General features: G+C 41.4%; 1 protein-coding gene across 6 annotated transcripts in view; it reads left to right on the forward strand.

Moving 5' to 3' along the window:
- Window positions 1–17,744, forward strand: part of LOC125895244 (phosphodiesterase 4D interacting protein) — a 114,624-nt gene that overhangs the window by 60,120 nt on the left and 36,760 nt on the right. For 4 of the 6 annotated variants that reach the window (XM_049586908.1, XM_049586905.1, XM_049586906.1 and 1 more), the window contains exons 1-7: window positions 10,782–13,230; window positions 15,847–15,984; window positions 16,092–16,211; window positions 16,452–16,544; window positions 16,753–16,962; window positions 17,160–17,318; window positions 17,627–17,722. In XM_049586908.1, the coding sequence (XP_049442865.1) occupies window positions 11,935–13,230; window positions 15,847–15,984; window positions 16,092–16,211; window positions 16,452–16,544; window positions 16,753–16,962; window positions 17,160–17,318; window positions 17,627–17,722 (2,112 nt within the window). In that variant the 5' untranslated portion in view covers window positions 10,782–11,934. Of the gene's footprint in view, window positions 1–4,640; window positions 4,765–4,926; window positions 5,088–5,483; window positions 5,587–6,365; window positions 6,402–10,780; window positions 13,231–15,846; window positions 15,985–16,091; window positions 16,212–16,451; window positions 16,545–16,752; window positions 16,963–17,159; window positions 17,319–17,626; window positions 17,723–17,744 lie in introns of those variants that run through there. The other 2 variants (XM_049586909.1, XM_049586904.1) reach the window with 2 other exon arrangements.

A 17,744-nucleotide genomic window follows, 5' to 3' on the forward strand; every position in this document is an offset into this window, starting at 1 on the left:
AGGAGGTGAGGGACCCACTGTGGGTTTGTTTTGAGGGGGGAGGGGGCAGAGAGTATTGGAGCAGGGAGAGTAAAGGGCAGAGGTGTCTTGTGGTTTGTTGTGTTGCTGAGTTGGGAATTACTTGAGCTCCAGCACCTGTCTGTGAGGCAGCTGTCCATCTCTCAGCATATCAGTTCCTTTAACTCCTCTCCTCTGCAGACTCACTCTCTGCTGCTTTTTTTCTTCATATGAGAAAGTAGAATATTTACAATTTGCATATTCTGGTTGAAATTCATATCCATTTTTTTAAGCACTCAATGCAATCATCACTAAAGTGTATGTCTTGCAGGAGAGACAATAAAGACAAATGGTATAGTCAAAGTTGTCATATTGATATTTTAGATGTGTTGATTGATTCACATCAACTCATGCATTGACTAACATGCAAGAAAACATTACACCTTAAAAGCTGCCGCTAGCCTTTGAGCCTCATGGTGAATTTAATTATTTTCTCTCAGTCTATGGCAAACTAACTGTTAAAGGTGCTGTATGTAATTTTGAAGAAAGCTGTTGAGTCTCATTCCCAGGTCGTCAAATACCAATGTTTTGGTTTGGTAGTCGGACGAAACCACCAACCCAAAATGCTGCTATCTGATGACCTGGGAATGAGGTGTTACCTATAGCACTCTTAACTTGTAACGAGAAAGGCAGCAAAACATCTTTTCATTTTATAGTTATAGATGACTAATTTATGTAAACAGATACATTCATTCATTCATTCATTCATTCATTTTATGCAACCACTTATCCTGTTCGGGGTCGCGAGGGGGCTGGATTCTATCCCAGCTGACACTGGGTTAGAGGCAGGGAACACCCTGGACAGGTCGCCAGACAATGACCGTGATCACACAGAAACGCACTTCCTTTTTAATTAAGTGCCACTTGTAAAAAAAAAAATCAATCTGTCACTTTTTGCTGAGTTTTTCTTCATGGTAATTAGTATCTAGCTCCTAAAATGGACAGGCAGGGGGCACTTGTTTTAGCTCTGGTTGAGGGTGCGAGGCTGTCAGTAAATAGTTTGTTGGGCACAGGGAAACAGAGATCTGTGTGGGCACATGAGATCCTAAAAAAGAGGGTGGATCACAGCGAGTACCAGCGGTTGGTCCAGGAGCTTCGCTTCAATGATGACCATTTTCAGGCATACTTTAGGATAACTCGGGCTTCATTCTCATTAACAGCAATTACAAAAAGCTCCCTCCTGCTGCTTGAAATGCTTTCTGTGTGATTGGGGTCTATCAAAGGGTTGACCCATAGAGACAGACAAATGCCTATGGCCAACTTTGAGTCATTAACTTTGGACTATTGGAGGAAGCTGGAGTACCTGGACAAAACCCACACCGAGAGCATACAAACTCCGCACATAAGGGATCTCCCAACCTGGGGTTTGAACCACAAATCCTCTTGCTGTCAGGCAACAACACTAACCATGCCACCACCTCTGGAATAAGTAATGATTATGCTTCTTTTCTTTTTTTTCATATTTCCATACTTTCGCACTACAAATGAATTTCCATCCACCTTCATTCCATCTTTATGGATATATCCACCAGAGGAAAGTGACAAATGTGTTTTTGTAAATGTGGTAAACTGATCCTTTAGATTGAGATGAGGCAAAGAAACGACTGGGTTAAGAACAGGAAAGAACTGTTGTTCTTTAGAGATACATGCATGTCACACTACCTCTTGTAGTCACACACAATGTTGGCTTGAGGTAAGTACTGCAGAGACATCACACACTGAGCAGTCTATGCAACACTTCCTTTTTCTGACACATTGAAGTGTTAAACTGGAGATTTTGTGCCAGTGGGTTCACCTTTTGTTTTTACAAAATATTCTAAACTCTATTACTATAAAATACTGTGCAGACATATGTAATGACGTATGTAAGATATTTTTAAAAAAAAAAGAAGAAGAAGAGTTGGTGACTCCAAAGACTGTAGAAAGTTAGTTTTGTTGTTTTGTCATTATGCTAAACATCTTCTACACTTATAAAGATGGTGCATAGGATCAGCACATGTAAAACCCATTGTTCAATGATTTTCCGAGTAGATTGACATTAGAAAAACACCACTGGTTACACATCAAGCAGTAATTAGTTAATCAGTCAATTAAGTGCTTTGTCAAAATAATGAAAAGGAGCAAAGCTTCAGCCTTTGAGGAGAGTGGATGTGTGAATGTTAGAGTGGAGTTTGGGGTCAGTGCTGAGGCTCTCTGTGCCCTGCTGTTTCATAAATAAACTCTCTGGCACACAGTTTATCATTAGAGCTATTAACAGAACCTGACTGATAGATGTGAGGAGGAAAAGCTGAGTGTGACCTTCTGGCTTGTTGCTGAGTGCTGGAGCAGTGACAGACGGACCCTTAGAGAGGTCTACAGATATTTCCCTCTGGAATCCATGTTTCCTTTCACTCTGCTTAAGTCTTTTTGTTATTAACCTCGGCCTCGAACAGGGTCTGTTCCATCTGTTGCTTTGTTAGCAGGATGTCTAAAAATCCTTAATTTAGTTTGGTGGAAAATTAGGCAATGGGCCTGGAAAATACGTAGTTAGTTTTCTGTATGAGTCCAGATCCAACACCATCACTATGTGGTCTCCTATGGCGTCAGGGTTTCCCACAGGTGGGCCACCTCACCTGACATGCAGACCATCTCCACTAACATCATAAAAAATGTAAATGCTTGAAATAAAACATTAATTGCAGGAGAAAAGAGCAGAGGTGCTATTTCACAATGTAAATGCTGCATAGTTAAGTGTGTAGGTATTAGTCAGTCATCTACTAACATACATATTTATATATATCACAAATCAAACTGACCCTGAAAAATTACATTACATTACAGTTATTTATTTATTTATCTCATGTTTCAAGTCATTTAATGCCATGTACACAATAATTACAGATAACCAGTTGCTGGCAATGAAATTCTTAAATCTCAGGCTTCCTCCAGCAATGCTCAGTAAAGTGTGTAGGATTCAGTGGAATCTGGCGGTGAGGACTGGCAGTCAGCAGAAACCTTTCTCATGTGCCAACTGTGAACTCCAGGTTAAGATTCCCTCTGTGCTCATTGTTCAAGAGGCTTTTACCATGAGCCAAATTATCCACAGAGGTCTCTTCCTCTCCAAAACCAATGAAAACACAAAATAAAGCAGTTTCATGTTAAAAATCTGTGTTTTTCTGATACTGTTTGGGTTGTTTTGGAGGGGCTGCTAACTACGGTGGCTGACATGAAAAACACAAATGCTCCAATGTAGAGCCAGTGTTTGGTTTGTCTGTTCTGAGCAAACATGGTGGTGCAACATGGCCTACTCCACTGACTAGGACCCGTTACCTATGTAGATATAAATGTCTCACTCTAAAGTAACAATAAGACAATGCTTCTTTTTTGGGGGTAATTATACACTAAAGAAAACAAACTTATTATATAATATTCAATTTCTTCCAATATATCCTCTCAAATCCTACACACTGGACATTTTAATATTTCTAAAAAGAAAAGCATTCAATGAAAGAATGAGATATATTGAAATTAGTCCATTAAATTTCAATCAAACTAAATTTGAGTCTTTTGCTTATGATCTTGACATAAACATATGGTGGAGTTTCAATCAAATTTTGGAGACAAATGCACTTTTCCTACTGCGAGAGTGACACTGCCAAATGTAATTATATAGCATATCAGCTACACCAACATGATACATGGTTCTAACTCAGTGGTCTGTGGTCTGGAAATTTTGCACCATTCACCCTCACGCTAAACTTAAATGTCCTCAAACAAGATTTAGGTATTTTTCAAAAATTCGCAGCCTCATTAGCCGTTTGCATGACTGTCTATCACAGTGTGTGTTATGATGGCATTTAAACACTGTACAGGCACTGTCTGAGTACTTTCTAGTTTGGCTTATTTGAGTTGGTTTACAGTCAAAAGAAAAGGAGACTCATTTTCTGGGAAACAGCTGAATTCTGCATTATCAGCAAAACGCTGAAAAACAAGCTCAACATTGATGCCAGTTTCCAGACTTGTGTTGCAGATTCATGATATTTAAAGCACACGTTCTGTGTTCTACTATGACAGAGTGACTCAGTGATAAAAACCAAGCACTGATTCAAGAATAGCATCCTATAAAACTCATATTTCCTCTAATGACTTGAATGCTCTGATATGTTTGAAGAAGAAGTATCAGATTTTGTGGAGTACAAAGACAGAGTACATGCAGTGCAGCACAGTATGACCTCATGAGTCTTTTGGGAAAGACTCCTGTTGATGATACTCTGATCTAATTGACCAGACATTAATAAATCATGAGTGTTTGTTGTCGATAAGGAGAAGCTAATGAAATAAACCCATCTGCTTCTGAAGTGAGCTGTTTTTACTGCATATATTTATTATTCACTGACCTTTGTGTGTCCTTAACCAAAAGGACATATTCATTGGGTTCAAAATGAAAGATTTCAAAACATTTATTTTAGGACATTTTATAAATATTGAAGACAAATCCTTTCATCAAAATGTTCAAAGACAAAGCCCTATGTCCTTAAAGAGGATATTTTATTTTCCAGCTTCTCTTTGTAGAATAATTTTTGTCTTCAACTATAACCACATAGGTCAACAGCAGAGAGCCTGTCCAATCAGAATGAAGCAGAGCTGCAGCGTCGCCTGGCGGAGCGACAAGAGGAGATCATCCACATGCAGGAGATCCTCGAAACCAAAGTTCAGCTGCTACAAGAGGTATAGACACACAAGTGCACATTCACTCACAGGATTCATGTAGTAAAACTACAAATATAAGACTCAGATTGTACCAAACTGAAATTATCCTTTAGACATGGTGATATACGAGATCACTGACAGGTTGGATCTTTGTCCTCCTCCTGTCTGTGCTGTGTTCAGGAAGCCGAGCTGGCGCGAGGTGAGGCTGAGCGGATGGCCGAGCTGGCGGACTCTGAGACTCAGCGCTGCCTGGCTCTAGAGAGAGAGATGGTGGAGAGGATGGAGGAGAGTGGAGGCTCAGGTGGACTGCTCACCCAGCAGGCCCTGGCTGACAAAGACAGGTGACTTTAACCTTCCATTGAAAACACTAATGTTGTATAGTACCATCGTTTTTGGACTATGTTCTCACTTTATGGACACAATTTATATACAACAAAGATTATGGAATAATGCAAAAATAATGGATTAATTATACTTTACAGTTTTTTTCTTTGGTTCTGGTGTGTGTCTTCTGGTCACTGATGATATCAGGGCTATTCACAGCTCTGTTGACACTGTTGATATAGCTGCTGACACTGGTATCGACTGACCTTGTCAAAAACAGCCTCATGCTTGGAACAAAGAGCCAGAGCTCTGACCTACATACTGTAACTGACCCCAACACTGGCTCTGGGTCAGATCTGTAAACTTCACTGGAGCTTTAACCATTTTAATCTGAGTTTTTCTCTCTCCATCAGGGTGATTGAGGAGTTGACGCAGCAGAAACATTCGCTGGGTCTCCGGGTCGAGGAGCTGGAGGTCAGAGTTCACAATCTTTCCTCTCCTCTCAAGAAGAAAGAGGTATTTTTGCCCCGTCCACACCGCCTTGAAAAAATTCCTACACATACACGTGCCTAGTTACTTCAACAGTGAAATACATTCTAATGACAACTGGGCCTGTATTTATTAAAACTGTGAGTACTGCACCTAAAAATGAAGTCTAAACAGCTCTGGTTAAGACCTTGAATCCAGACTCTGAACATGATCCAGTCAGGTGAGCCAGTTTTGGCCTAAATTCCTCATCAGGTTTCCCTCATCCCTCCTCTTCTCCCTTCTATCTTTGTGTTTTGGCTCCAACCCCAGGCAGACAGGCTGACTGAGATATCAAAACTGTTTTTATATCCACATGTGGGTCAGTGGAACTTTGGCAAAGCAGACAAGCTGCATGAAGAAGAAAACATGTGCATGTTGTGGCTGACAAGGACAGTCCCTGTATGGCTGTGTTTTCATTGGAGTGGATAGAATGAATGAATGAACACCAGTACTCATCTCAAATGTACCCTAAACTCCACTGGAGGTCATTTATCTTTGGTTTTTATTAAGTACTGTACTTGTTACCTGATACAGCTGCTGATATTTCTGCGGCCCCCGACACATGACGCATCAATAAATAATAAGCCAGGAAGGGATTTGATCTGGAGAATCAGGTGGTGGGCAGTGATAGCTGCGTTTTTAGTCCAAAACTTAAAATACATTCTACTTGTTTATTTCGATTTCAGTTTTGTAAGAGCTGCGCAGGGGTAAGAAAAGCAGATATTAGGTCAGTGCCTTCTATAACAAGTTTACTTCTTTTCCCACAGAGTCATGCTGAGAGCCGAGTCCATGCACAGATGCAGGTAGGAAACATGTATGCGTGTACAGTATACACTCGGTAGTTGACTCCTCTCATACCAACATATGTACTGACTCATTTAGCGTATTCTGCTGGTGGTGAACTGCATTTTACAGAGCACTAAGTTTGTATTCAACACAATGCTTAATGACTCAGAGTCCTCCCAGTTATTTCTCTTCTCAGATCACAGAGAGGTAGCTCCACCCGATGGTGCCTGATGTGCACTGCATGTATTCACAATGCCTTCATAGTGCTGTTTTGTTCAGGAGTTATTTCAACGTGGGGAGACTTTCTTTCCTTCACATTCCAGATGGAAATATTGTACTTTCTGCTCCACTATTTATCTTACAGATGTGGCTATTTTACAGATCATCCTAAACTCCAACAGGATATGAAGTAACAATAATGTAGCACTATTAAATTAACCAGATTACTTTTATCACTGATCCTTGATTTTACTGGTACTGGTTTTACTTTCTTATTGCTATATTCCTTTTTTCTTTTTTTCCCCTAATTTTCCTCTAACACGGTCTTTTCATCCTTTTTTTCTTATTTCAACACGTTTTTCTTTATGTCCTTACACATCTGTTGCTCCTGACTTTCTCCCTCTCTTCTGCCATTTCCTGCTTTTCTTCTTCAACTAACCTTGAAGCAGGACAATCGCTAAGACTTTAAAGACTGAAAGGGCAAAAAACACAATTTTTGGCTTGCGTTAATAGAACTAGCCGATGTAGGACTTTAACTTAAAACAAAGCGTTTTATCCCCAGCCCCACCCCCACAGGAAATTTGGGCCCCCCTCAGTGTAGTCTCCATGGCTACAGCCTTGCTTAAAACTACATTTGGATACAGATATTTTAAGAGGGGCCTCAGAATCAAGTAATATTATAGTAACCATGCATCTTGGGGACCTCATTTTATCAGTTGTTACGACTTTTTTATTCCTTTTTAATTTAAAATTACTTTTCACAGTCAGCCTGGAGCTTTAAGGGCCAATGAAGAACTGGGGCCCTCCAGTTGCCTACTTTTGGTAATCCAGCCTTGGTCCCATCGGCAGTGGGTGTCCTGCCCTCACATCCCTCCTGCTTCTGTTGCTCTCTTTAATATCAGGTCGTACAGTCTCTCTCAGGTCGGTCACATCAGCAGCGATCAGAGAACCCAGGTCACTGCAGAGTCAGCTCACACGTACAGTACAGTCCTGCTAATTTAGCCTCAGTTTCCTCACTGACGCCAGTTATAATTATAATCAGCTCACTGTCTGCTGGCTGCTCCACACAGACTCGTTTCATGAGACGGCTGCAGCGTGCACAGAAGGAATCAGTTGTTTATTTGGCACACCAACAACTGAGACGTTTGAGAGAAGAAAATCAGCAGAGACACCTCTTCTGTCTGCGGGGACGTTAATTCTCTGCTGTCATAACTTGGTATTTCTGCCACTCTGAGGAAAAATAAACAGCGGGCGCAGTCTGTCAGCAGTGTTTGGCACTTATCTCTGATTAGGATTAATTGATTTTTGATTGCGTGCCTCATTCCAGCCGATCAGTGTTTTGGTGTGGTGTCTCTAGAGGCTCGCATGGTGACAAATATGCAGTCAGGGCCAGAGGAGAGTCTACACACACACACACACATGAAAACAAATCACATATGAGAACAGTTGTATCAACAACAAATCCACCCTGCTGCAATAATGAAAGACGGATGAGGACCTGTGTATCTGTGAGTCTGTGGGAAAAAGATCCTAAAAGTGTCTGTTGAAAATGACATCAGCTTTTTAAGAGCAGAGTCCTGCTGCTCGATTAAAGCGTCATGTGATTCAGATTCAGGGAAATGAGAGCCCCCTCCTTTCCCTCCCTCCTCCCTTTCATTCTGTGACATGCATGTGAAGGCCGGGCGAGGGCTGGGTGCCTCTGGGAAAGGCATGAACTCATTCCATGCTGACAATTCAGAGAATTTAATGAACCTGATGGAAAACATTCAGGCCTATTTTATTAGTTCACACCCGGCACACAGGCGCACAGAGCTATACTGACATGAAAAAACTTAATGGAAATGGAAAATGTAGCATGTAGTTGTGATATTATTGATCTGGAAGCAAAGACAAATGAACTGTGAAGTTCATACACAGAGTAGAGTTGAGTCACCAGAGGGCCAACGATAAGATATTATGACAATACTACAAAATTATTGTGAATTTTAAAATGCTGAAATATGCTGAGTATATCAACATTTGTTTTGTCTAATAAGATAAAGTTTTCAGTCTGTTCACATTATGTTTTATTGCAGAAAACTGTATCAACCAAAAGTTTAATCCAGATACTTTTTTAAAATGTAATTTATATAATATATGTTTTATTTTTTTTAATACAAACCTCAAAACTATTAAAACAAACAAGTGTCCAGTGGCTGCAGCCCAAGGCAATCATGTCTCCATAAGGTTATGCCCAGTAAACAACTTTTTTCTTTTCTTTTCTCTTCTTTTATTTTCTTTCATTGGCTTTTCTTTTCTTGTCTTTTTTTGGGCATAATATCTTTTTTAAAAAACTGGTATTTATTTTACCTGATTTGTTTTTAGATTTTTTATGATTGAAATGTCAACCTAGAGAGTTTGATACTCCAGTCATAAAAGTTGACAATGACTGAATTAACTGTAGACATATCATTTTCTGATGCTGTTAGTTTACATCAGTCATCAGGAGCCTAATATGTATTTTTATCAGGATCAATTGGAAAGCACTTAAAATGTGGTTTATATGCTGTTGACAATGTGTCTGATTTGGCCTTTACTTAACAGAAACAATGAATGCATTTTAAACTTAATTATCTAAGGAAATGAAAAGTGAAGTAATAATGTTTGGCCTGAAGGAGTCCCAAATGTTTATTTAAAAGAGACAGTACACAGCTGTGAATTAAAGGGCTCAGCCACCCTCCTGTTTCCAGTAAAATGGTTCAGTCCAGACAGCTGCAAGAGCTCTCACTCTTACACTGATGTAGAGAACCAAAAAACTGAGGCGAGAAAGGGAGAGAGACTCAATGATCATAGCCTGGCCACAGAGACTGACAGACACAGGCAGACCTGGCTGCCCTGAGAAGACTCATATAAGACATCAGAACAAAGATCTTTACAAAAAGGACATGTAAACTCCAAGATTTATTGATTGAGATTCTCTCTGACCAGACTAAAATGCAACATCTACTAAAATAGTGTCAGAGCTATAAATGCAGCAAGATATATCAGTGTGTGTCACAGCCTAAGAGACAACCAACACAACAACACATGCTGGAGTCACCAGCCATGTTTCAGTGTTTTGAATCTTTGTTAAACAATGTTTAAATGTTGTACTGTTTGCAAGATGGGGAATGCCAACTGTGAAATCTTTCTCTTTCTTTGTATTTACAAAACCCAAACAGACATCAGTTTCAGCCAGACACAGCCCGATAACAACATACAAAATAGATATTTAAAAGTACATTATAATACAAATGCAAGGAGAGGCAAATTTATATATAGGCCTATAGCATCTTTTAGACACAGAGGCAACTCAAAGTGCTTCACATAATAAAGTTTAGAAAAGGCAGAGAAATAAAAAGTGTGCGCCCATTAAACTTGTTTTTACATAAATAAATATAAATAGACACAGCTGGGAAGAATAATATAAGGTATGAATTCAAAACACAAAAATAATACAATAGAAGGGGAAGACCTTATGGGTCATAATGAAAATCATATGCATCTTGCATCAGACATTTTTAACCTTTTTTCTTACTTTTATTTATTTATCTAACCACAGTGTAAAAACATCATGTCAATATTAGCATTAACATTTAGGCTACTTTAAGTAGGCTATCAAATTTAAAAGTAGTCATAATGCAGAGTGGCTACTGTCAGTGTTATTCTATTATATTATTGGATCATTATTATTGGTTTTAATAATATGTAAGCCATATTTTAGTATTGCAGTTGGGAATGGTAAGGCTAGTTTTAACTACTTTATTTACTTTGGGTATTTTAATCTATAATAACAGATCTTTTTTTATATATATAACTGATCACATCTGTTGTATGTAATATTTTAATTTTAAAAATAACCATTGCTCTTAAAAATATGAAATTAAGTGAAAAGTACAATATTTACTGATTTCTGAAGCATAAAATGGAAATACTCATGTAAAGTACAAGTACCTCAAATTATTGGCCTACTTAAGTACACGTTTAATGGATCTTTGTAGCCTGATGTAATAATCGATACAAAATAATAAGATTTTCCAAAATGAGTTACGTCTGTGGAACATTTCTAGAAATAGTATACAATGAAAGTAATTGTTTTGGACTACAACCGAAGCCCACTTTTGCAGACGGGACTAGGTAAAGCTGCGGAGTGAGACATCGTCTCTAACATAGGCGATCTTTGGTTCCTGTCAACGTTGCCTCGTTGTCTCGTTATGAAAGCGGCCCGAGGACTGACAGCTTCTCCCTCCATCCTCAGCTGATGAAGCCAATGCCGGTGAGGAGACAACGGATCGGGGACCCGGACAGTCTCCGGTGAACCTTCAAACATCCGAAGTGTCGATCGGGACGGATCAGTTTTTTTTCCGTGTTCGTGTCGGATTGTAACGGGAGCGGCTGCTGCAGCGGAAAGATGCTGTCATGCACAGAGACGTCATTGATTTAAAAGGCAAAAACATACAGCAGTGACATCAACTGGGGATCGTTTCTATCACAGGAATCATTTGGACAGAAATACAACCCGGATCGACCTGACGGCAAATGTCTGCAGTGAATCATAGAGGAAGTGACAGTGTAACCCATGACAGAGATTCACTCACATCCGCTCCGCCTGGAAATCTTCACTGAATTAACGCTGCTGATCACGTTGTTACGTTGACATGTCAGCGTGATCCGGAGACATTTGTGTTTTTGAATCAGGATAACTAGGATTAGTCTTTATGATCAATTCAGGTTCTTCAAGCAGGGAAACAGTTCATCCTAAAAATCTCACTGTCTGCCAAGAAATTAATCACATTTTATTTTATTAAGGCTTCTAATTCGGTACACAGTAATCCAAAGAATGATATTTGTGTTAGAGGCAAAACTTCAGATTTGAGAAGCTTTAAATCATTATCTTCTTCAGATGAAGTCTGAAACATAAATATTTAAAATCAGGACAGCAGTTCAAGACTTGACACTGAAACAGGAAGGACGGGGGCTGGAGAGGGACAAAAACACATCTAAGCATCTTTGTACAAGACTTTAAAGATAAAGAACTAAATGTGATTTTAATGTATCCCAACTTTTTTGAATCAATGCAGCTGTCTCGCCCACTTCATAAGATTTGGATGAACGAGGCTTTTTTTCTGACACACCTAAAAAAACTGTTGGATCACACCTGCACAAAGGTCCAGGGAAAATTCAGCACTTTAAAGTTACTTTGAACAGTTGTGATTTCCTACAATCCAAAGACACCTTTCACATGTGTAGAAAGAAACTAACTGGACTTTAAAGCACTGCTGTATTATTTATAGTCAGTCCACTGCTGCTGTGATGCTGGATGTGGTGAAGATGAAGGAGGCGTGCAGGATCTGCGCCCGCGAGCTCTGCGGCAACCAGCGTCGATGGATTTTCCACCCAGCGGCCAAGCTCAACCTGCAGGTGCTGCTGTCTCATGCTCTGGGCCACGAGCTGACCCGGGACGGCCGTGGGGAGTTCGCCTGCTCCAAGTGTGCCTTCATGCTGGATCGCATGTACCGCTTTGACACGGTCATTGCCCGCGTGGAGGCCCTGTCACTGGAGCGCCTTCACAAGCTGCTGCTGGAGAAAGACCGGCTGAGGCAGTGTATTGGAGGCCTGTACCGGAAGAACAACACAGAGGATGGGAATGTGGCTCCTCCTGGGTCTGTTGTCGGGGTCGTTGTGACCGAAGTGGGCTCTGAAGATTCTCCTGTGGTGGATCTGTCAGTCCTGCAGGATGGAAGATACTCAGATATGATCCAGGATGATTTGACTTACTCAGTGTATGAATCCTGGGCTGATAAAGAGGACTCTGCCCTGGACCAGCACACCCACCACCACCACCACCACCACCACCAGCACCACCACCTCCAGTGTCCCGGAACAGACTCTCTCCCTGGCCAGAAGCCGAGGCGGTGCAGGGGTTGTGCAGCGCTCCGTGTTGCTGATTCCGACTATGAGGCGGTGTGTAAGGTTCCTCGCAAGATTGGGCGCAGGAGCACATCCTGTGGCCCATCTACCCGCTACTCAACAGCAACTCTGGGGGTTGAGGACCCCCCCAGAACCTCTGGAGAGTCTGAGGCAACAGCTGTCGTCTTTGAGTCCTCCTTAGCTGAGCTGGACTCTGATAAGACCATGTGTGACAGGACGAGTCCCAGCCCGGCGTCATCTGTTGAGTCTCTTGACACTGCCGTGGACGTGAGCTGCCCTCCTGCAAACCACAAAGAAAGAGAGGAAACTGAACCACAGGAGGCTCCAGTGAGAAGGGACACTCCATGGGACAAACAACTGAGTGAGAGCGCCCTCTCTGGACTTGAGATGACGCTGAGCCTTCTGAGGAGCTGCGAGTACCGGCCAGTGAAGCCCAACAGGGGCAGCAAGATCCCAGTTCTGGTCAAAGCCAAACTGGAGCAAGGCCTGTCACTGTCCCTGCCCACACCACTGAGGTCACCCTGTGGAGGGGCAGCAGACTGTGACCTGTACCCTCACCAGCCCATACCGGAGGTCGTGACCCCATGTCCTCAGCAGGAGCTGCAGGCGGAGCTGGCAGAGATGGAGGAGCAGTGGATGGATGATTATGTTGAGTGCGGGCCGTTCCGCTTTCAGCAGGTAGATCAATAGCCACAGTACCTTGTTACTGGATCTGGAACCGATCCTGTCAGTGTAGACTTTGTAGCCTTTGTGTAGGCTGCACAGAACAGTAGGACGCTATTAAGTTGCGTTATGGGAAATGTAGGATACAGTTTTTTTCCAAGATTGGCTCATATGTGGGACCAAAAGTCAGGATTTCACGGCCTCTGCAGCTTCGACTTAGACCGTTCTTTTTTTAATCTGTCTCCTGCAAGTCCCCGAACTTTATGGAAGAGCAATGCAGATTTCTAGAGTTCTCCTTTAAAAGATTATGTAGTTTTTCCATTTAAATTCTAAAAAAATAGGACAATTTGATGAAAAAAATAAAAAAAAAGGTAAAAATCTGAGTAAAAATTAAACTGTAAAAATATAATTTTGGGTGCAAGTGTTCTGTAGTTTCTTATTTGTCGTAACTTAATGCAACGTTTGCAGATCCTAGGTGTAATTAGAGGCTTTTTGTTCTTTACTTATTTGTGGAATCATATTCAGAGCAGAGAAATGAGGGCCTGTTAACTGACAGTGTCCTTCTGTGACAGGAAAAGGGACAAGCCTGGTTTCAGACCTCTGAATCACTGCCAACAAACACATTTGTATTTCACTCTAGTTATCAGAGTCATAAGACATGACAAGTTCTGGCTGTCTGAGGAACACAAGATCTGATTTAACTTATCCTTTTAAAATATACCAAGGTTGTTTAAATAAAACCGTGAAACCTGAAAAGCACAGAAATCTGGTGAAGGTTTAGTCCAACTTAAGTGAAACTGATTGATTGAAAGCGCGTCCCACTAATTCCCCGTTTGTGCACCCGCCACCCAGACTGAACGAGGTCAGACCTCTCTGTCTTACTCATCTCCTTGACCGCTGATGAAGCTGAACACACTCACTGCCTTGATTACCCTCTCGGGGAGCATACATACTCTTCCTCGTTGGTATCCTAGCAACACTTCTGTTGCCATGGGAACAGTCTCTGAGCGCTCCAGCAGTCAGCGTGCCCTGCTCAGGCTGATACAGCTTCATAACTTCTATTGTTATGTTAATGATTAATGTGAACGAGATTCAGTGTGCCAGGAGCGAAGACAGCTCTGTTACGGTCGATTGTATGTTAGTGTGTTGCTCTATTATACAGCCATATACTAGTCTGTACAACAGACTCCACACTGGTATGAATGGGGAAATTTATACTTGTGCCATTTACACACAGATGAAGACTCCAGAGCATTTAAAAGTAGATTCTGGGAGAATAAGTGGCTCTAACTACTGACCTTTTATACCAGAGGTCTGGTCATGATTTGACAATAGAAGATGAATATTAAAGATATCTCCTCACCATGCAATAAAAGCAAGCTTGCGGTGCTCAAAAAAAATTGTTAGCAGAGACATGTCGTCAGCTCAGATCATCTGCCTGTGATGCTCATGTTTTGAAAATATAAGTTACATCATACAAATATAGCTTCACACCAGTATGGTATGTAGTAGAGTCATAGCAGCAGTCAGATTGTGAGATTTTTTGCTCCTAAATTTCTGACACCATCTCACGTTGCCGTCTGGATTGATGACTGTAGACTTCACCATATTTAGCTTTATTGCAGAATTTGACTTTTTGCTTAGTAACTAAAAGACATACAGTTAATTCTATCAGATCTACCACATTAATTATGCACTATAGAGGCAGGCATTAACCCCTTTGCTTGTCTTTTCTGTTTCCTTTTTTAGAAAAAAGGGCAAATCGGCTTTACTGGTATAACTATTGAGATTGAACTATTATCGTAGCTTAATTACATATTATTTAGTATAACTAGGTTTTATGATTTAATATGTAATTGTACATTTGGTACTAATTCTAGTACTATACAGGCACACAATTCAACATAAATGGAGAGTCACATTTTTGATGATTGAATATTTACTCGAGTATAAATGGAGCTGTTCTTTCAAGGGAATATCTTTGCAAATCAGCACCTTCTTAAAAAATCCACTCAGTTTTACTGTACTGTCGGCCAGTTACAGAATTTACTGGTTCTTTCTTATTTCTTATTAAAAACTAAAATAGGTGAAGTGGTGCTAAAAATGTACTCATGTATGTCTCAGATCATTGTCTCTGTTTGTACTATCAAATTAAATAGTTTCCTCCATTGGATTATTAGGAAATTATAGGACCCATGAAACAGTGATTATTCTTAATGTTTTACCACAGCCTGTATTGTTTTTGGGCGCCGGTTGAAACACCTTTAGAAAAGGTCACAAATACAGCTAACAGTGTCCAAAAGGGCAGCGACATCACATCATTACTCAGATCATAAAAACAAAAACAAGGAAGTCTACATTATGCTGCCTTGGCAACAGCCGCTTCCCCAGGAAGTCATCCAACAGTGAACTGACATCACTTTCCACTTTCACTCAGTCATTCGCACAACAGCTGCAGGGACAACACACGTAACTCTTTGTGTCCAGTGTTTCACCACCCGTTAATATATCAACTGTGACTTTGGATAATAATGTGTTAAGAGTAAGAGATATGAAAAAGAACTGTATACAGTACAACAAATACATATTTTTATTGTAAGTTGACCTGTGTTTTGCTCCTGTGTCCTTCAGAGGCTGATTGATGAGCAGCAGGGCCAGCTCAGTCAGTATGAGAGTGCTGCTGGACAGTGTGTCAGTGAGCTGCAGAAGGCCCAGGACCAGGTCTGCTCGCTCCAGGCCAAGATCAGAGAGAGCGAGACCAGGAACCAGGTACAAACATGTCACCACTCCCACCAATAGACCTGCACTTCATCCATCTGAATCTCTGTAATGTTTGGCACTGAGTCTATTGTGTGTCTGTTTGTGTCTGTGTGTAGAAGCTGCAGGAGCGTCTCGGTGACATGGAGTTGGAGCTGCGTTCAGCCCAAGAGGAAGCCCAGCGGCAAGAGCGAAACATCCAGAACATCACAGATACTGTGAACTCCAAGGAGGCAGAGGTAGAGCGGGACGGATACATACACATAGTGGTATTGTAGCTAGATAAAGGAATACATTGATAGAGGAAGACGGAAAAATGAGCGCAGGCAGAAAATAGAAAGAGACAGGAAGTAATGGATTTTGACAGGAAGAAAAAGCTTGAACACATCAGTTTTAAAAGTGAAAATACACAAAGGAAGCACAGTTTGTTATTTGAATAATGTTTGTGTTTGTGCATGTGTGTGTTTGTGTGTGAGCAGGCTGCAGATCTGTATCGGGTGATTGATGAACAGAATAAGATGCTGTGTTCTCTTAAAGAGCTCGCCAACCGCAACCAGCTGCAGCAGCTGCAGGTTTGTCCTCCATCCTGACACAGAGTGACCCCAAATTGGAGCTTTGTCACATCACTGAACACAGATATACCACACATACTGAAGTCACTTGTTTCTGGTTGATAGTTACAGTCACTATTAGAAATCAACGTTTTCTTTGCTTCCTTTTTCACACCAATCCTTTCTGTGTTTCCGTGTTTGTCTGTCTCTTGTTCACCCCTCACTGCAGGTGTCTGGTGCAGACAGCATTCGAGGTCAGGGTGAGTTGCTGGCTCTGCAGGCGTCTCTCTTCCAGGCTCAGCTGGAGCTGCAGGCTGGTCAGCGGGCGCAGCGACAGGCAAGCAGGACACAGGAAGACTTGAATCGAGCTCTGCAGAGGCTGGAGAAAGACCTGCAGGGGGCGCTGCAGCACAGGAGGGAGACAGAGAGACACAACCAGGTGAGAAAAGACAGAGCATACTGTTTTAAATTGTAACATTCTTTCAACAAGTTCATGGTTAGATTTAGGAAAGATGATATTCTTTGCATCATTTGTTTTCCACTAAAATATCATCTTACATCTTGGCACTTTGTGTGTGTGTGTGTGTGTGTGTGTGTGTGTGTGTGTGTGTGTGTGTGTGTGTGTGTGATATTCAGGATCTGCAGCTGGCTCTGGAGAAGGCTCGATCGGCCCTGCAGGACAGAGAGGAGCAGCTGAGAGAGGGAGAGCAAGAGAGACAGAGACAGGCCGAGGAGAGAGAGAGGACCATCAGAGACCTGAAGACATCGCTGCAGACCAAAGAGCAGCTGATAGAGGTCAGACACACTCACTTGCACAAACACAAACATTCACAGGATTCATATCACATCACAGAAATGCACTCTGCAGATACATTGCATGCTGCACACACCACAATGAAACCTCCACAGCTGAACGTGGAAGTGCAAACAGCTGAAGCTCCTCCACTGACCACTGGATGCATGATTCAGACCAAACTGACTTTCGAGATCTGTTCCAGAAGAGTGTTGATGGTTTCTCTTCCTCTACTGTAGTATATTGGGTACATCTAGTGATTCACTATCTCTTAAATCTTTTGCTAAACCAATTATATGTTGTCAATCAGGACTACTGTGAGCTGTTGGAGGATCCAAAGGAGAAGAAAGACTCTCTGCTTCAGAAACTCCGCCACCGTATCAAGGAGAGAGACAGAGCTCTGGAGGTAAACAACACACACATGTTTA

The sequence above is a fragment of the Epinephelus fuscoguttatus genome, linkage group LG10 (assembly GCF_011397635.1).
Source record: "Epinephelus fuscoguttatus linkage group LG10, E.fuscoguttatus.final_Chr_v1".
Taxonomy (NCBI): domain Eukaryota; kingdom Metazoa; phylum Chordata; class Actinopteri; order Perciformes; family Serranidae; genus Epinephelus; species Epinephelus fuscoguttatus.